The 21,003-nt window shown below is 42.4% G+C and overlaps 1 protein-coding gene across 2 annotated transcripts in view; it reads left to right on the forward strand.

The window, feature by feature from the left end:
• Positions 1 to 21,003, forward strand: part of kcnma1a (potassium large conductance calcium-activated channel, subfamily M, alpha member 1a) — a 129,636-nt gene that overhangs the window by 64,231 nt on the left and 44,402 nt on the right. For both annotated transcript variants that reach the window (XM_041947962.1, XM_041947963.1), the window contains exons 4-9: positions 5,053 to 5,146; positions 5,775 to 5,886; positions 13,124 to 13,199; positions 13,693 to 13,768; positions 14,954 to 15,124; positions 16,725 to 16,816. In XM_041947962.1, the coding sequence (XP_041803896.1) occupies positions 5,053 to 5,146; positions 5,775 to 5,886; positions 13,124 to 13,199; positions 13,693 to 13,768; positions 14,954 to 15,124; positions 16,725 to 16,816 (621 nt within the window). The remainder of the gene's footprint in view (positions 1 to 5,052; positions 5,147 to 5,774; positions 5,887 to 13,123; positions 13,200 to 13,692; positions 13,769 to 14,953; positions 15,125 to 16,724; positions 16,817 to 21,003) is intronic.

Here is a 21,003-nt window from a genome sequence, read left to right on the forward strand (position 1 = left end):
ACATAACCACAGCTTTTATCTCTTAATTGGTTTGTTCAAAAGAGGAGTGATGTGATGTGTGTAGTTTAGCTATTGTACTGCAACAATGGCTTCTTAATAAATTCATCAACTAGTATAAGTGTCATTTCTCCCATGCAAAGGTGTAGTTCCTCTTTTTACATAGCTGTCCTTATTTTTAACATTTCTTCTCATTTCAATTTTATTGCATTATAGAGCGTACTGTATGAGGCTGTGCTTTCTCTTAGTGTTATGCTATTTCCAGTCGCACACCGCTCCTTTAGACTCTAAAATAAATAACATCTTTGTAGAGGAAATGCTTAAAGCACGATACAAGTCATTTGTATTCAGGTGAAAATTTGGAGTTATCTACTTTTAGCCTCTCTGGGGAGGATTTATTTGTCCACTGCCCTTGTAGGTGCTAAAGTATTTCCTATTTTGGTAATGGTGCCTTGACCTAAATCAGTCATTTAAGTACTAACCTGGCCTTCTTTCAGCTTCACAGACCCCTCCTTGCTGTGTCTCTTACACGTACATGCACTGGAGGGGTATGAGATTGCTGCATGACATTCAGTTATTATGCTCAAATCCCACTCCAAATCCATTCACATCTCTCTGTTTGGGTTGTATATTGATCGTATGAGGTGACTTGAATACTAAGAAATGAGACTATGAATTTCTAACTCCATTCCAAGATGCTTAGGAGCTTACTAGGGCAGCAAGACATTTGTGAGATATGAAGAATGACTCAGATTCGGAGCGGTTGTGAGCATTAGTCAAGCAGGCAGCAGCGTGTTGTTGTTATTGTTTTCTCAGGGGGCAACCTTGCTGTTGCTCCTGCAGCTAGCCAAGGTCATGTGCAGGCTAACGAATGGCTGGCTCCCGCTGACTGACCGAAGGTGTTCGGGACTATTTTTAGAACATCATCATCAACATGCTCCTGTGCCCTTGTGAACAAATGAGTTTTACCTCTCTGGCTGCGCTTTCCCGAGGCGGGAGGAGTTCCTGTTCAAAGCAGGTTAACGCGGGGAAACAGTTTATGTCCTGAAAATGGACATACAGTGCATTCTCTGCAGCCTTCCCTCAGGCAATCGCTGTTCTCGTATTTGTCTGCATGTAAGTGTTTGTACATGTGTATATGTTAGAGATACTGCTAATAGGCAGAGTATATAGACACACACACACACACACACACACATATATATATAAATTGCCCTCAGTCCCTCTGGGAGCCTGGTCCCCCTCCCTTTTTACATCACTTTCACATCTTCCCCTCTTCCTCTCCCTCTGACTTCCTCAATCTCTCCCTGCCTCTTTTATCTTCCCATGTCTTGCTGCTGTCTTTCTCCCTCTCTCACCCACTCTCTCCCCTCTCTTCCTCTCTCCTCTCCTCTCCTCTTCCTGTCAGGCAGGATGGTATAACTCCAGGCTGTGCCGGGGCTTAAGGAGTAATAAGAACTGCGGTGGGCAGATCTATTTTCTGCAGGAGACTGGCAGCGTGTGACCAGGAATCCCTTGTGATTGTGGAGTGTGAAATGACATTGAAAGCAGGAATCAGGATTGTGTCTTGTCTTACATGCTACATGCTACTAGATAGTGGGACACAATAACAGCAATTTTGAAAACCAATACAGCCTTGTGAGACTTGCACATTTGAGGAGCTTACAATGCTCAGGCCTTTGTTCAGACTATACCAGTGAAGTGACGAGTGAACTCTTTGGTCAGAGATTGCACACAAACTCTGGTCCCTGGCGGGAAAGTTGGACGTGCCACATAACGACATTCACGCTGGACACATTATGTCCCGTACTGACACTGAAAGTTGGCACTGGACATGTGCTGCTGAATCATCCAATATGAACCCTATTCTCAGGGACACTGGGCTATATTTCGTAGGCCATAGCTGATGTCGATGTATTTCATTAAATGTAATTATAGAAAAATCATAACTTTGGCCCTGTTATTTAGATTTAAAATTGCATTAATTTTTTTTCACTTTTCTTGATTTGCCACTTGGGGGCAACCTCCAGGGCTGAAAAATGAAGCCAATGCCCAAGTGCTAAAAATTGCAGTTCCTCAAATGGCCACTTGAGGCTGCCTCCAAAAGCAAGTCAATCCCCATAGACCACCATATTAAAACTTCACAGCAGAAATAATCATGTTTACAGCCTGGTCCAAAAAAACAAACAAACAACGTTTTGGTCTCTATAGCTAATTTCCCTGTTCATGAACACTGTACTGAATTTTTATATAACTCAATCCTTTAAATTATATTAAGGCTTCAAGTTATACATAATTTTGAGCATGGCCACTTTGAGTGACAGCTAGCTGCTAGCTTTCCGCAACCAGGCTTCATTCGGCCTGCCTCGGCTCCACCCATGCTCCACCTGTTTGCCCATTTTTGGGTTAGCTGGGAGTTTGGTGGAGTCAGCCACCTAAGGGAAATATCTGTATATTTAGCTGCTAAATGCTCCACTATCTTCATCAGCTAGTTGCTAATTTTGCCTGCCTGTCAGTGCTGAACAGCTGCCTGCCGTGGCTGGAAACCAGGTTGATGAGAGCCGTGAGACAGCAGCTTTAGATTAAATTAAAGGAATGCATTATTTGGAGATATTGCTTTGATGTTAGCAGAGAAAGGACGGCTCACTATTAAGCTGACTGTGAATAGGTGATGAGTCACAGCTCTACTCATACAGTAGATCTAATTCCGTCTATTTGCTTTTCTTTTTTTTTTTGCTCCTCTGTATGCAGAATCGTGTTTAAGAAGTGTTTATCCTGACAGCTGATCCAGTTAAACATGATGACTTGCCATATATGCAGTATAACTAGTTTACTCTTCAGTCCATGTTGCCATTTTTATGAAACACATTCAGCCTGTCCTCAATAATAGACGAACTCTTAATTTCCTATTGTGCTTCGGAGCTAAAGAGAGAAACCACAGGTCTGCCTGATGCCTCTTCCCACTACTTTAGCTAATGATAAGCTTCACTATTAAACAACGATTATAAAAATGACTAAATTAAGGCTCGCAGAGTGTAGCCATTGTGGTACCTCATAATGCAAAATCAAGTCATATTCAATCCACCACTCAGCGCCTGCTGTGAGCCGCCATGCTCCCTCTGTGTTATTGAGAATGCTTTGGATCACGTGACTGTAGATGAGCTGTTATTCAGAATTAGGCCAGAGTTGGGCCCAAGGGGAAATGCCACAGTGACCACTCCAAATGGTGTCTTCAGTGTGCTGTGCACCATCTGCGTGTGTGTGTGTATGCACTCATATGTGCTTGTGAGCATATTTGTGTGCGTCCTCTTGCGCAAAGGTCTGCATGGGTTGGCTAACGTTGCGGTTTTGGATGGGTTTTGGGAGTGAGGTTGCGAGGCCTCTCTCCACCTGCCAGACTGTATGGATAGAAAATGACACTTAATCAGCGCAGGCAAATTGTGTATGCTTAGGCTGTATGTATGATTCATGACAGGTTTGTTTTCGCACCCTTGTTTAGTTTAACGCCTAAGAGAATCACATGGAGATGCTGGTGGAGAGTAAATAATTGAGTATTTAGGCCAGATCAATGTCAACTCCTTCGAGGGGTCAGAAGGGAATTAACCACTGTCCAAAGTCTGATGGCACTGTATGAGAACATGCCTTTCAACCAAATAAAGTCACTTTTTTTATTTATTTTTTTTTTAACAATGGCTGCATAAACCACACTCATTCTAATCATCTTGGACATGGGCCAGGGTTTCACATCATCTTAAAGATCACACGAGTCCTTAGGATGTGCTCGAGACAGACCACACCCTCATGAATTAGGAGTTGGATTTTTCTCTTGGAGCAATGCGTCTGCGCTCAGTCGTCCTCATGTGATCAAATATTTGATGTTCACTGGAAGATGATTAAGCCTCACTCCTCTTTACCTCTGGAGGTTCTCATTATGCAGTAAACTCTATTCTGGAACTCACACTGTGCCCCTACGGGCTCCATGCGTATGAATGTAAACTTAAATCTTTAATTTGAACGTATGGGACTTGAAACTGTGTACTCTTGTAATGGCCTCGTGTGTGTTCCCTTGCCAGGCTACACAATCCCAAAGGCCCCCTATAGCCAGCCATAACACATGCATATTCATGTTTTTCCCACTGTGGGATTTCCTCATTACTCTGGAGCAAAATGCTATAGGCCCGTGACCAAGTGAAGAATGGGGTGGGCACACTGCTTATTATTGCTTTTGTTGAAAGCACCCGCGAGCTAATGGTTAATCCTCACAAGGTAAACATGAAGATGGATTATATGACAGAGCAGACAGATCACGACTCATTTATCATCATGGGATTTTTTTTTTTAAAGCAACATCCGCCATGCTAGCGACGCAGTCTCTGTCTCTGTGTGGAGTTTCTCATATGAGGGAAGATCTGTTGGAATATTTGTTTGACACAATGAATAATTAATGCATGCTGAGTGTACTGTCACATCAAAGGATCTGTTCTTAACTAGCTATTTCACTTCATTTTCAGCTGTTTCATCTACGTGTGGCTGGAAATCCAGCTCGGTCATTATCTTGGCCTGTGACCACCTCGGGCTCAGAGGAGGGATTGCAGGGTGTCAGGGAAATTCAGTGAAAATCACTATATTGGTATCATTAATACCAATTTAGTCATAATGTTTAAATCCAGCATTTTGATCAAACATCTTCAGTAAATATAAAAATATTACTAGCAAGGATTTGGTCAGCCCAATTCGACCTTGACACCCTTCAAGATGGTTGTTGTTGCCATAAATATGGTTTCTTAACAGCACTGTGAGCTGAACTGAGGTTTACCAAATTCTGTTGGCTAAATTGATATCTCCCAATAAACTGTTGCATACACTGAGCATATTATTTTATATAAAAACCTTTAAAGATATCTGTAATATTGTGATATTGATTTCAGCCATATTACCTAATCATACTGATATGGACAGCTCCTGTACAAACTGTATCAGCTCATGAGTGTTTGACCTTGTACTAATGTTTATTATCTCTCTCTTTCTCTCTGTCTCTCTCTCTCTGTTTTCCAGTCCTATAGAATCCTGCCAGAACTTCTACAAAGATTTCACGTTACAGATCGATATGGCCTTCAACGTCTTCTTCCTCCTTTACTTTGGCCTGCGGGTATGTTGGAACATTTGCATCCGTGCTCACACATGCACGCACGTGCATGCTCACACCGACGTACATTTCGAGTCGCGCTGTTAAACGCGCTGGCACAAACACTATGCACGCAGCCATGCGAGCATACGTTGAAATCTTCAGCGTCCTGCAAAAAGTTATTTCATGCATCTTTTTTTAATTATTATTTTAAATTGTAATCAGTTAGTTTTAATAAAAGTAATAATTTGAGACACAACATTTCAACAGGATGACCAGCAATGCTTACACACAAGCAGACACCACCTAATTTACCTACCGATACACACACAGCATGCCTTTAGATTATACCGACGCTGTAATAATGTCGCTAGCATGGCTGTCATGCCAGAGCAGCATTCCGGTGGTGCAAACGCAAGCCTGACATCCTGAATGAATGAATAAATAAACTCATAAGCTGCTTACCCCACCAGCCATCCGCATGACTCAGCAAGTGGGGTGAAGCTTTTGTCATTCTATACAGTATGTCAGCGATGCCAAAGGAAGACACGGCATGCGGTTTGAATGGCGGGCTGTGGTGGAGAAGTGTCGTTTTGTAGAACGTTAAAACTCAGTTGTCGTTTTGAACGCCACCCCTCGTTTCTTTTGACAGTTTATAGCAGCCAATGATAAGCTGTGGTTCTGGCTGGAGGTCAACTCAGTGGTCGACTTCTTCACTGTTCCTCCCGTGTTTGTCTCCGTCTACTTAAACAGAAGCTGGCTCGGTAAGTCTGCATGCCTCTTTTAGCTGTTTCTTTTTGCCACTCTCCGTTTCATGAATCCATTCTCACTGTATAACCTTTTCTTTTCTTGCTTTTTTTTTCACAATTTTTCTGATTTTTTTCTCCACTCCTCTGTTCTACCGCTCCTCATTCTCCCTTTCTTTCTTTGCCCTCTATCTTCACATGTCACCCCTCCTTTTATCACTCCCTATCTCTCCCTCTGCCTCCCAATCCCCCTTCTGTCTTCCCATTACTGGGAGTGTGTCTCCGAGGGCCTCTGGCTCCGGGGCTGCAGTCAACTTTCCCTCATCATTGAAAGTGACAGGGCTGGGTTCCTCTGATGTTTCAGGGAACACAGACACAGCAGAGTGGATGGGCTAATGGGAGTGAGAGTGACTCAGAATCGGGCTGCGGTTCTGTGAGTGTGTGTGTGTGTGTGTGTGTGTGTGTGTGTGTGTGTGTGTGTGTGCTCGCGCGCACTTGTGCTTCAGACTCATTGGTAATTGCCCTGTTGAGGCGTTGCACCTGGGATACCTCACAGCGGTCCATAACTGCCATCTAATGGGCTCATTCACTCTAACCCAAAAAAAATGCACATGCAAACTCATGCGTTATCCCCATATAAACTCACTCTCTCTCTCACACACACACACACACACACACACACACACACACACACACACACACACGCACACATACCGCACACTCTTGCATGAGCAGACTGGAAAACACCCTAACCTGCATTATGTAACGACCTACTTTTCTCAGTGCGTTCAGAGTATTGTGGCCTAAATTACACTGCAGTAAAAAGAGTTTCTTTGTACCTGTTTTCTTTTTCGGGTGCTCTGCTCCTCTACTTTTAAAACCATATATAATTCTATACACTGTTACTAAATACTTCATGCCAGACACTCAGCTGAAGGCTAATCCAGTATTAATCTAAGCATGATACTGGACCACCAAGACTGTAAAAATTATATAATATTATATTAAATGGCATGTTAGAGTAGGAAAAGCACAGGCATAAATAATAAAATTACTGCTGGCCGCTCCAGTTTCAGGGTCCTGGTGTTGTACGTGTCTGTTCACCGTCAGGGTTTACTGGGACACGTAAGCAGAATTATTACTGTTATTAGTAACATCTGTGCTTTTTCTACTATCACAAGTCAAAATGTCTGTTATGTATGCTAACAAGCAACAACTAGATACTGACATCTGGGAACATTGAGCTGACTGGACAAGAAACAAGAGGAAATTAGTTGATGATGCAGGTTTTAAATAAACCCTCAGGTTAGCCAGACTAACTAGAACACTACGGCAGATGTCTGCTGTAAACATTCATCACTATTTACAGACGTCCTGGTAAATCTTTGACCTACCGTGCTTACTGTAGCTGTACGTGCAATCAGGGATTATAACCAACGTGTTGGCCGTTCCACTTTGAAATTAGAGATTAGATTAATCAAATATAGATTGGTGTGGCAAGGATTACTCAGTTAATTGATTGGTTTTATGATCAATAAATTGTTTTAGGTGTTTTTCAATGAAAAAGTGCCTAATATTCACATGCTTCTTAAATGTACAGTGAAGATTTACGGAAGTTGTCACGTTGGGCACTGATATGAACATTTTTGACATTACGTGGACCAAATGGTAACTTGATTAACTGAACGAATGATCAGCAGATTGTTAATAAGGAGAATAATCATTAGTTTAGACAGTTTGGCTAAACTGTCTTGTTTACAACATGTCTGAATGTTGGAATGCTTATTTTTTTGCTCATTTATTTTAGACTTACATGTTGTGGCAACGATGTTGCCCAGATGTCACCAGTTACTTTGGCTACCACAGTGCTATTATAACTGATAGAAATGATGCCCGAAACAGTGACAGTAACACCCCGTTTATAATAGACCGTCATTATTAGTTAATTACATGATGAAAACTAGCCACACACTGTCTAAGCTGTCAGAGATTTAGAGGTGAGGAAAGGTCTGCCTTTCATCCCACAGTGTCCGTTTTTATAGGAACACTGGAATCACTCATCTCATCTATGAAGAAATATAAAACTGTGACAGTCTAACCTCTGAAGATGGAGTTTTATTAAGCTCTATAATGAATTGGACGTGGCCAAGTTAAGTAATCCGGTTTCTGGTATTAATGATGTAAGGTGTCCTCATCTCATCCCCAGAAAGTGGTGTTTGGGCCCTGATGGGGATGATGAAAGACTGTGAAACGGTGGTCTGGCTGCCGCCTGACATTCTGCAGTGAATAATTACCTGTGATCATTAGATATCCTGCATCTGGGGCTGATGTAGAAAGCACAGACGCATTTTATGTACAATAGAGCTGCAGTGTGACTTGCTTTGTATAAACGGCAGCTGAGAGTGTGAATTTATTGTCTTTGAGAGATGTCCTAGATTCCAGAGCTACTAATATGCATGTATTTCTTTTATCGCTATTATTTACAAAAGGGAATAATCTTCAGAACTATTTTTGCGCGGTTGATCTATCAGCTGGCATCTCCTCCAAACATTAGAGCATCCTTTTTTTTGCAATGTTGGATATAGTGTAGAACCACAGCACATTATAGTAGAACTCCCACTGGTATAACTGGTGTACAGTCACTGGTGGTGTGCTTGTTCTTGTGTTAAAGGCGACATGAAGTGTTGCAAAGCCTCCATTATAAAATCAACAGTTTGTAGCTCTGCAGTAAGACATGGTGTGCACTATTACAGGCTGGTGATTGCTTCCAGAATACAAATGGCGTGTTGAAAGTTAATATTCAGGCTCTGAGGAGTAAGGACAGGAATCGTGATTAGCTGCTTATATCTTGCATTAATATGGAAATTAGGGCATACAGTACCATGTTGTGGCAGGAAAATAAGTGCAGTTAATTAGTAGAGTCTCAGAAAATGACAAGACGTAAGGCCTCATTCATGACCTGCTTTCAAATGATAAATAAATGACAATGCCACTTGCTTAAACTCTACTGCCCCCTATAAATACCGCCATGCTTGACAGGGCCATAATGGTTTTCCTTTTAATCAATGAACCAATCAATAATTGGTGCTACTTTCATTTAGTTAAGTGTGTACACTGTCCCTTACCAGGCTTTTGCTAGATGAAGCCAGGTTGTTAAGCATGTGCATTGTGCTCCTCATTCCCAGTGGATTAGTTCATCTTTTCTTTCCACTCACTGCTGGGGAACACACGCCACAGCCAGTGTAATACATCATAATTACAGTACCTCTCGTTTCACTGTTTCAGCTGTGGTCCTGCAAAAGAAGGAGACGTCGGAGATCCAGTGGAGGTGTACTCAGATTATAAAAAGAGCGCTAATAGGGGTTCTGCCCTGTGCTGTGTGGTAGTGCGCTCGCCCACTCTGCACCCGAGGAAGTATATGCTGTATGCATTTCAAGTTATGTTCCCTCTGCCTCTGCAAATTGGACATTGATTAAGAGGAGGAGTGCGATGTGCGGCTAATGTGAGAGGGCTCGCAGAGTTCTTCCTTGGAAAAAAGAATTAATCTCCTTTAACTACTTGAACTGAGCATTGCTCCCGAGAGAATCCCACAGGCTGGCGGTGTAGGATTAGCATATGGCTGCTTGAAAGAAGCGAGTAGCTCTGGTGGCTACTGAGCCCCTACTCAACTTCACGCTTAACGTCACGCTTTCCTCTAAAACCGCAGGCAACGTTGGTTTGGATTATATGCAGAAGTGGAACCACAAAGATCATTTAACAATCTAAAGTGCTGCGTTTAATTGCTGTGCATTGTTTTCTGATTTTCTGGTAGCAAACCTGAATGCTGTTGATGTTAAGCTGCACTGGCTTTGAGAGTCTCCAGTACTGTAGCAGCCTACAGGCATGGCTTTGATTCTGACCTGCTACTGCCTCCTAGTGGTGCTTTAGCATACTGTTTGTTGATCTCTTGTGTTTTCCTGCTCAAAGAGGCTTACGGTACCTGACATGGGCATAAGTGCATCTGCCTGATATGGCCCTTCAGTCGCTGGCCTGAAGCCTCCATGTACATTCAGGGGAGGGAAACTAATTTGTGGGAAGTTTAAGCCTCTCTGCTGCTGCCAGGCTCCTCACGTGTCATTGTATCGCATGTGTGCATTATTGTGGAGGCAGTGAGTTGAATTATAGTTCCAGTCCAGCAAAAATGTCTTGTTGGTGTTAAATGTGTACATTAATATATATGTGCTGTCTCTCCAGCACAAATGTACAGTAAGAACCAGCTCTCCGTACACCAGCAGAGTGTGTGTGTGTGTGTGTGTGTGTGTGTGTGTGTGTGTGTGTGTGTTCAGTGCTGCGTGGCTTCGTATAATCTAATCCTGGCTGGGTTGACTGTCAGTATTATCCCAGATGAACCATCCCAGACTGCTGATTGATAAAAGGTCCCAGTGGGATGCTCTGCCAGGACATGTGACACAGAGGCCATGCTCTGGCTCGCAAATCCTCAATGAAGTAAGAGTGGGCACAGATCAGAAAAACCCTTTTTGAATGAGCATCTGGCCAGCTGACACTTGTTTGGCATGTGTGGGAAGGAGATTTTCTCATACATGAACATGTGTTGGAGGGAGCAGGATTCCATTGAGAGTTTTTCAACACATGCCCGTCCAAACACAAGCAAATGTGCGTGATTTTTGTCCCCGGTTGGGCGGTGAGTCCTCAGATGCGATGGCACACACACACAGACACACACGCTCGAAAGCAGGGTAACATGCTTGCAGTCACAGAAAGGGGCGAGAAATCGTACAAATGGAGACAGTGCTGCACACTTTTGGACAGTCTCTCCTCAAAGCCAGAAAAACTGACAGAAGTAGTTGTGAGCTTGAGAAAAGTTGAAACCCTGCCTAGTTTCTCACATTTGCACATCTGGCCAGTGTGTGTATGAAGTTGGTTTGATCGTTGGATTGTTTGTGGTGGAAAGTTACAAAAATAGTCAGATGAACTTCCCCCCATTTCCAAATTGAAATGCCAGAATGGTGTGAGGGATGCTGTTTGTTTGAAGCATACTCACGCCTTCACTTTTTACACCTCTCAGCTGCTGCTGAGTAATGCTGTGTTACTAGCAGTTCTTTGTACAGTAAGAGCGTATACAAGATTAAAAATGATACAAATATGTTGACATCTTCAGCCACTGTACAAGGTTACCTTGCAAGGCAGCTGTAGCCAGCTGAGCCAACAGCGCACCTTGCCAGACCACAGAGGCCAAACCACAGAGATTGGGACCAATCAGTGTCCTATAAGGACGTACTGGCAGCTATAGGCGTGATTGAGGTGTGACGTCAGCGTCAAGAGAAGAGACTGTTTGAAAACAACAATAGCAGCTCTTAGAGAGGTTAGCGTAGATGCTAACATAGAGCATAGATGTTAACCTTTTTAGAACTGGTGAGTATTTCTTTAAATTTAATTGAAAGAAGAGAAAAGAACAGCACAGAGTACTTTTCTCCATAAAAAAGATGTCTGTGCTCTTCTGCCGACTGGCTTCGGCAAGTGTCCTTCTACTTTCGATTCGTTGATCTGATTGGTTGAAGATAGACCATGATAGACAGATGGTTCATCCAATCACCAGTGGACATTTTCCAGGGATGACTTCCCAGATGGTTGCGTGTAAGCAACCATCTGGCATGTCAGGTTAACTACGAGGCATTACTGCTCTAAAACTTAAGTTCTTTGGTTTTTAGTGAAGAATGGATCCCTAATATGACAGAAGTTCTTCCATGTCAGACAAAATCTGATCCGACTGTAGTTTAAATGAGCCCTGAGTTGTATAATAACTGTGTCCCTCAGCAGCTCATTGCCATAGAGTTGTTCAAAATTTCCCCTTTGAAAAAGGACATTCATTTTCGAGTCAGGATTACTGTTTTTGTTCTGTATAATTTCAATTTCTGATAATCCATGGCAGGGTGCAGACCTTTTTTAGATAGTAGGTTCAACACAGTTGTTAGTTGATGGTGACAAACCGTCACAAGGGTTAATAGTAAAGCACGAAAAGGGGCAAGGGACAGGTAAATCTGTTTGGGTTGTGAGGATTAAAGGCACTGTAACAAAATGAAAAAAAATCTATATTAGAGCTGACATTGTGCACTCAGAGACGCAGTCCCTGACAAGAGTGACACGATTAGACGATAGACAATACAATCCGAGCTGTCTCATCTGTCTGCAGCAGTGACCATCGATGTAACAGTATTTAGAGGTGCATGTTTTACAGGGAACCTTTTACGTTGGTGGTGTCTTATCGGAGAAGATTAGCTTTTTCACAGGAAAGTGAACGTCTGGCTTCCTTTTTTGCTTTGAGAGGGAATTATCTTGTCATTTTCTGGAGGTGTGTCTGAAATTGTGGGCCCCAAATATTTTTGGCTCACCGGCTTTTAATTCCCATCTTGGAGAGAACAAAAAGGTATTCTTTGGACGGGATTTAGTGTAACACAATGATTCCCCCTAAGCTGCTTGTGTACCGGCGTACACACAGCGATGCTAATTCGGAGACCCTCCAAGAGACGAGGAGGCGAAAGAAGTCCTGTGGAGATCTTTTCCAGAACGGGTACAGGGTGAGGCAGGGCCATCATGGACAGGAGGAAAGGGGAAGGCAGACGGGACTGTATCATTCAGTGAGGTCCTGTGTACGGATCCTCTCCAACTGGGGTAAGGGTGCATTTACATGCACCATCTGGAGGTGTGCGCAGATTTCTTTCAGTAATAGTGATGACCTTACAGAGTTGGTTGGTTTTTGAAGCTTGTTTGGTGACAAGCCTGTGGCCGCTGTGTTATGTTTGCAGGGAGTAAACTGATTGTAGAGAATTCAAGTCACTTTTTGTCACACAAACGGGCACACATGAGCGCACACACATTCCATGGGATGAGTCGTGTTATGTAAAAAGACAATGAGGCAGGTGTCGCATTGTTCTATAATCCCTAAGCGAGCTGCTCTTGGATACAGACTGAGGCTCGCGGAAAGTAGGCCACATAATTTTCCTCCCAACTTGTTTGAATGCATAAATAATTCCAACACATCATCTAGAATCAAGTGTTCCTGTATCATCTGGCTGAATTTTGCATTGTGTGTTGCCTTTAGTGCTGCAGAAAAACTATCTGACTGAATGTTGTCTATGTTTAGTTGTCTTTCTTCACAGCTGCCACTCACCTATGGATAAATTTGTGGATAAGAATCTAACGTGAGATTCATGCTAATCTCTCTCTCTCTGTCACTGTCTTCTTCTTTTTCTAACAGGTTTAAGATTCCTGAGGGCGCTAAGATTGATACAGTTCTCGGAAATCTTACAGTTTTTAAATATCTTGAAAACAAGGTAAGAATCTCGTTCAGATGCTTAAATTTACGTAAAACTGCCTGCTTAATTTCTGAGGTATCATAATTGTACAACCACAATGTGTGATCCTTGTAATCCTTTTTGACATGCACTCAAATGAAAACAGTGCAAAGACACCATATTTAATGTTCTACCTCATCAACTTCATAGATTTTTGTAAAGTAAAGTTGTCAGTAAAAAGTAAACACACATCGTTTGGAATGTTTTAAGACTATGTTTAGGTTAATAATGATGTTTTATGTGTGTGGTTTAAGCGTTTAGTCCCATTCTGTACATCATTGGGCTTTTACGCTCCTTTTCATCATTTTTATAGTACACTTTCCCTATTTTTTATTTATTTATATGCCCACAATCTATTTAAGTCCCATCTTAACTCTCCTGCTGTTACTTGAACTCACAAATCTCAGCTATTCTGTTATTGTGGTCTATTACCTTTGAGAGTTTTTATGATTATTCTTCCTCTTCTACCCAGCAATTCCATCAAGCTGGTGAACCTGTGTTCAATCTTCATAAGCACATGGCTCACAGCTGCCGGATTCATACATTTGGTAAGTGGACGGTTGTGAGAGCTGGCGGGGTCTAGTGATTAATAAGCCAGTGAGGAAAGTAACTCACTCACTAACTGTTACTGTGACCTGCAGCACATTTCAAACTCCAGTAGTGTGAATTATCATTGTCTCAGAATTAGCTAACTGAAGAATTGTAAGAAAGGATATTGTAATAACATTTTTCTCCCATAAATGGATACATTGATCCAGCTTTTTCTGTTCTAACACTGATTCCAGTACCCTAACTCATGGTACCAATACACTGATCTGACTGCATGGATCTCATTGGAATCACTTTGCTCACTCACCCAATAGTTTACTCATTAGCAAGCACTAAATTGAGATTTTGCTCACTTACTTATCCTTGTCATTTTACTGTAACATGAGGCCAGAAGTTCCTATGGCACCAAAAATGAGTAGACTGTTCGCAATGACTGACAGAATCCTAGCAGAGGCGCTGAGTTTTATAATGACATTGATGGACGAACTGTATTTAAACCTAATCTGCTAAATAGGGTGAGTACTGCTGCTGATACTGATCTGTGCATCCTGAGTAGAAGTAGATACTAAAAGAAGGGTAAATCATGGTCAACTGAAGGCAAACAACCACCAGTCCATGTGTAAAATGAAGCACCAAGATGAATTCAGACTTTTGAAAGCTAAGATTTGAAAGGCCTAATGTAGCTTTTAATGGTGAAACATCATGTGGTGGATTTTACAGGGAAGAGACATGATTTGTATATAAAAACACAGGCTGGGTGTCCTGGTGACCCAGCACTCTAGGACATATAACATGCAAGTGTGATTTGTCGAGTTCATATCTCCTCCCACCTCATGTTTCCTGTCATTATCTACTGTCAAACTGTCCAATAAAGGAAAATAATTCTTTAAAATGAAAAAAAACAATGATTATTGTGTGTAGTGTCATAATTTGACATATATTATGCATTTGTAGCTGTGCTCAGCAGCTCAGTGCAGCATCAAACTGTTTCACCACTAGATGGTAGCCTAAGCTCAGCATGGAAAAATGTACTGTGTCACTCAACAGAGATGAATGCATGAGCTCGTCTTCCTGGATTTAATCAAACTTGATTAAACAATTTCTCGACGCGAGACCCTGTTTACAAATTGGCGGTTAGAGTCATGTCTAATTGTCCTTCCCTTCTTCTCCCATTGCCATTTTAGGTGGAAAACTCAGGGGATCCTTGGGAAAACTTCCAGAATTCCCAGTCACTTTCCTATTGGGAATGTGTCTATTTGCTGATGGTGACGATGTCTACAGTGGGCTACGGGGATGTCTATGCAAAAACCACCTTGGGGCGCCTGTTTATGGTCTTCTTCATCCTTGGTGGTTTGGTAAAATCAGGCTTTTCTCTCTCCCTTACTCCCCTCACCCCATCCGACTTCCTGCCTGCCCCCATCAGTAGACTGTTGAAAATGACAGATGAAATGATAAATTCATGAAAAATGAGTTTAAATACTTTGATTATTATGTATATTTTCTGATATTTCAGCATTGTGCTCCATTTGAAATGTTAGATCTCTGTTGCCTTTACAAGCAAAGGTTATTTCTTTTGTCATAGTGTAGTTGTTTCCTTCTGTTTAGCCTACTGTATCTTGTCTACTGTAGTTACAGTACTATGTGCTCCTTTGTCTCCTCCCCTGATGTGTCATTCCTGTATTTGATTAGAGTATAAGCTCTTGTCTGATAATGTTGTTACTGTTCTCTTAAAAGCAGTTGCGGTTTCAGGACACCCCTCCTCCCGTGTCTCTTCCCACAATTCCAACAAACACAGGGGCAGGGAGATGAGGCTTAGGCCAGCCTGACTGTTACCATAGCAACAGCAGCCTCCCACTCCCTCCCGCTCACCTTCCTCTGATCTAGCGTCCGGTTGGGCTGCCACTAGTACAGTAACTCACACACGAGCATGCATGGGTGCACGCACCTGTGAGCACTCACTGAAGGCCTTTCCTCCTCCATCTTCTCTTTCAAAAAAAAAAAAAAAGTGGAGGATCTAGCCAGATCACAGTTACTGTGTTCTGTATTTGGACGGCTATCACTATGCACTGATGGCCTGCAGCTGTGTAGATGTGTACCGTGTTGTGGCCATGGTGATAGGTTGTGTTTTTCTCAGCGCTGAGTGCTCTGGAAGTCTTCAGGCTCATACTTCAGCCTGCTTCCTATCAGCAGCAGTGGCTGAATAATGACTTCAGGCTGGAGATATTTTAAAGCCAGGGATCATATAAAACTCACTTCATTTCACATTATTCCTGGTAATGTATAGGTACACTTTCCAAGCATGATTTAAGTCCGCATTTACAAAGGCAAGGGCACCTCTTTGTTACGTATTCTAGATGTAAGCTTAGATGAGTAGTGTCAGTGAATACCCCATTGTTAGCTAGGAAATGTAAACACAACCCTGTGTTAGGATAACCGGCTGTGAAACATTGCAAAATGCATCCAGCTCATTTTCCAGCCCAACAAATGAGTCTTAATGTGTTTTGCAGCTGTGGACCATCAGGTGGGCCTATTCAAATCAACCTGCCAGATCATCTGTGTTTGTTGGACAAAACATGGCACATAGGTTTTTACTCTCCTTCAGCTTTTTTAAAATTCTGCTATCCAGAGAGGATTTGGGTGCTATCACAGGCTGATTCATCGGCTGTGACGAAATTGTTGCCCACTAACCAAACCTGTTCCTAAACCTTTAAAAACTGGGGCTATTTTTTTTTTCCTCAACAGCAAAAACAAGATTTTTTTCTGGTACATAAAGCGCTCTCTCATTCTTGTGAAGTTTCTGCAGTCAATGAGAGAGTCTTTTTAAACTTTCCGTGGCAAATGAGTATTTTTCTCCCCTCAGAAATCTGGATTCATGCACCAGTTTCCCCACCACCCACTCTGCGGCGTAGTAGTCTCTTTTTTAGTCTCTTCTTCTGTCTTCTATCTTCTCCTTAGGCCATGTTTGCCAGCTACGTCCCTGAAATCATAGAGTTAATAGGAAACCGCAAGAAATATGGTGGTTCCTATAGTGCGGTTAATGGGAGAAAGTAAGTATTCCAGATGGTTCTGCTGTTTTTCTGTGTGCGGTAGAACCCTCTCTGCATGCCTTTTTCTTTTTTCTGTTCCATGCATGTAGGCCATGTTTGCTCGCTACGTGCCAGAAATTGCTGCTCTCATCCTTAATCGGAAGAAATACGGAGGGAGTTATAACTCGACACGAGGCAGAAAGTAAGTTGAAATCCAGACAAGGTGTGGTTGTGTGACTCAAGTGCCCCCCCTGAAGTTTATAGTTACTGGGGGTTAGTTAACTTGACTTTTTTTAGAACAGTAAAGTTACTTTATTACGTCAAGTCACACTGCGTGACTGGAGACCTTGGCCATTAGGACACACATGTCCATGCCCCTTTACTCGATCTTTCACTCTGTCTCTCTCTGTCCTCCTCCTCTTCTTTCTCTGTCTACCTCGTTCTACATCTGCCTCTTTCTGTCCTTCTCAGAGCTTTCCTGAAGTCATTTGTGTGCCGTTCATTTTCTTTCTTTGTCCTCCTTGAAACATCCTGTGTTGCGCTTTAATTTGATTTGGAAACTAGAGCTTTCATGACTACTACACTTTGGACTTGCAGTGTACTAACCTGTGGTGCTTCTGTGCAATAAATCTGCACGCTACGTGTTGTCCCATTTCTTACTCTATTCAGATCCAGTCCAGGGATTAATTAGCGCATAATCCATCAAAATGAAAGAAACTAGTCATGAAACCCCTACTATCCGCTTCTAAAGGATTTTTTTCCACAAGAAAATAGAAAGATTTAAACATCTGCAAGTGCATTATTATTGGTGGTCTTTTTTAAGCATCATCAATCTCAATGACTATTGCAGGATATGATTTCTTTTCTTGTTTCATTTTGCTTGAGTTCGTCTTGCATGTTTTACGGAATTATTTTTCTTTAACTGCATCATTTCTGGCATGTTCTCTATGACCTGCAGTCTCGTGGCTTTTTTCATGGATCGCGAACTCCATGAAAAAGCCATCTTCCAGTTGTCTGTCACCGCTAGCCCATCGCATCATCAATGCTTGACATAACTCTGGCCCTGATCTTCAGTCAGCTCCCACACCCTGAATGCTGGATGCCTCGGCTCCCATTGGAGGCTCTCAATTGCTTTTGGCTTGCTTTGCCTGCTTGGGTCTTGGTGCTCGCCTGGTTCTCGTGTCTGTGTGGTTGTGGAGTTTGTCTCCAGACGCTCTTGTTATTTATGTCTGTGTGTCATTGGCCTCTTGCAGCAGAGGTTCCAGTGCACCGTGAAGTATGTGTGACACTGTGGTCATTTTGCTGTTTGTACAGGATTACCACAGTTCTTATTGTGCAGTACTGTTCTCCCTCCCCCCTTTCGTGGCTCAAACCTTACTGATATTCAGCACACAGACTGATTTTAATCCAAATGTGGTGTGTCCAGAACAGGGAGGGTCGACTTCTTTTTCCTTCTTCTCTTTTCTTCTGTGGCACTCAACATCTACTACTATGCTGTCTTGTCTTTCTCACTCTGTTTCTCTTTTCCAATCTTACTCCCATCGGTTTCAGTTACTCCGTGCAGCAGGGCGAATTCTGGGGAGTCAGCAGTAGAAGGAGGCATTAGGAAAAAAAAAAAGCCTTTGTTCGATAATGTTTGCCTGTCATTGAGATAAGATTGATGAAATGTTATGTTTGGCCACTGACCTCAGCCCAGGCTCGCAGATGGGTGTTGAGAGAAGTCCTTGTCAAGACCGAGGATAGTTTCTCCCACACACTTTATTTTCTCCTTCCACGCCGCCTTCCATGTCTTTTTCTGGTTAGACGTACAGTACAGACATATGGTAGCCATCAGAAGATACCCACCAAACTCACAGGCTTAGAGGGGCACCAGGCTCTTTGCATAATCATTCAGATATGTATGTGTTTGGTGTTTACATGTAGAGGACTTGACACATAGACAAAACCTGGTTTGTCATGTGGGTTTAGGGTTGCCGTCGGCGGTTCAGTCATTTACCAGCTGTCGGCACAGAAAAAAAGTCTATCATGGAAATGAGATTAGGAGATTACAAGTATCCGACTGATTACAGAGCTCACAAACAATGAGGTCATGATACATTGTGAACTATTTTAAATGCAGCCTTTATTTGATCTCGCCTGGACGCTGTCATTTGAAACAGACCTCAAAGGTTATTTGGAAGTGAGAGGGACTCGCGCTGGAGCCATGCTAAATTTCTGTTTCATGCTAGTGTTGCTTATAGTACTCTGTGCAGTGTAGCGTACACCCGTGAGTGCTGTGACAGCACTCAGTCTGTACATGCTGATATAATAATGACAAGTGTTGCGTTCTGTTGGCGCCCGCTGCACCCGGGGCTCTGTGGTTTCCATTATGACTCTATGGTTTCCATTAGCCCCAGCTTCAACAGTGGGGCTGGCAGGGAAACTGGGTTCAACCTTGGCTGAACTCTGACACACGTACACCTTTGAAATTCTTCTGTAAGGGATAGCAACTTGAGGCGTGCAGGCCCAGAGACTCCCACACTATCAGGCATGAAAAGGCTTACATAAAGAGTCTGCATGGTATTGCACTGTAAAGACAAAGTGCTCTTTATACACCTGCACACTTAATTTTGTAATGATGACACATGGTCGTGTAGATTCTTCTCACTGATTACAGGAGATGCATTTTCACTTAGTGTTGCCTAAGAATTCCCTGAGAGGTAATACAATGGGAACAAACTGCAGGATTTTGACGATGGCTCTTGCACTAAGTTGCATCACTGACCTAAGGATTAGAGCAGTATCAAGTGAGTGACCTCTGTTGCTGATGTTTGAGCTCTGTTCATTTTGTATTCAATGCATCCCCAATGACATCCTGAGATGTTTCCTGACTGCATGTTTTGTGTGCACGCTCTGTAATACCCTTATGCATTTAATGTGATTGTGCCACACTTTTTTTTTTAGTTTCTGGGGTTGTTTTTCTTTTTTTCTTGTAAAAAAGTGCTCTATTTTTTGTTTTAGTTTGATATTTTTTTATTTTTACTTTAGTTATGTCTATAGCCTTAGCTGTACTATGCAATCAGGTCAACCAAAGGGAAGATTTTTTGTTCATGAAGCGATTATAAATGCTTGAATTATATCCTATTTAACCATCCAATGATCTCAGTGTTCAATTTGATGCCACTATTGGCACACGGAAAGGAGGAAAACTCAGAAGAGGCATGCCAGCTTTGATGATGTCTATCAAGTGGAGCTTAATATCTCAAAAATATTTCCATCTTTAATACTCAAATTAGTGGCTTGATCAGAGGAAGAAACAGAGTTTAAAACACGAGGGAAGAAAGTTTTGCTTGCTGATAAATCGCCTACTCAGAGTGAAAGACAGGCGCTACTTATGCTTTTGTGAGTGTGCAAATGTGTGTTTGCCTGTGTACATGCATTTAAAGGTTAGGGCTTGTGTGTGTGTCTGAGATTCATAACCTAATATTGAATCCGCACAAACCAAATGATACAGCATATAAATCTGTATATTCCCTCTACCCTTGGAGAAGGGCGTCTGGATACTGGGAATAGGAAAACATGACCGATGTTTTTCGTCTCTTGAAATGAGAGACATCTTGTGCCAAATACTGCTGGCTGCCCACAGACATCTCAGCTCATCAGCTCGAAAGACCACACGGCCCTTTGCTCAGCTCTGGCCAACCACGCAATCACGGCTGCTCATTAGATTCTCTTAAAGGACAGAGGCGACATCTGTGAAGACCATTATGCCCCGCAACATCCACAAACTGCCATTCTCTCAATATGCCTGTCACATTACTTTGCCAAGTCCACTTCAGTTGAGCCCTACCCGGACCATCTGGTGCAGGATAGGAGAGCACTCAGTGATTTGGACTATGGTTCTCATCTAACATCAATAAATATCTCTGTTTTCTTTAAACCTGCCAAACTGAGTCAGATTTCAGTAATGTTCTGTAACATTTTAGACGTCAAGGTTAATGTGTTAGCCAGAGCGTCCTTCTTGTGTATAAGAGCATTATAATGAAGGATTGAAGGAAGCAAATCTAGTTTGATGATAAGAACTTGAGCAGTGAACAAATATGACCACAGTGTTTTTATTTTAAGGAGGAGTAACCTAATACTCAAAGCACTGAATGCAAAGCTGTCCCGGCACTCCAAACTAAAGTGGTTCATTTGTCTCCTGGCACATCCTGCTAAGTAGTGGATAA

The sequence above is a fragment of the Chelmon rostratus genome, chromosome 11 (genome assembly GCF_017976325.1).
Source record: "Chelmon rostratus isolate fCheRos1 chromosome 11, fCheRos1.pri, whole genome shotgun sequence".
Taxonomy (NCBI): domain Eukaryota; kingdom Metazoa; phylum Chordata; class Actinopteri; order Chaetodontiformes; family Chaetodontidae; genus Chelmon; species Chelmon rostratus.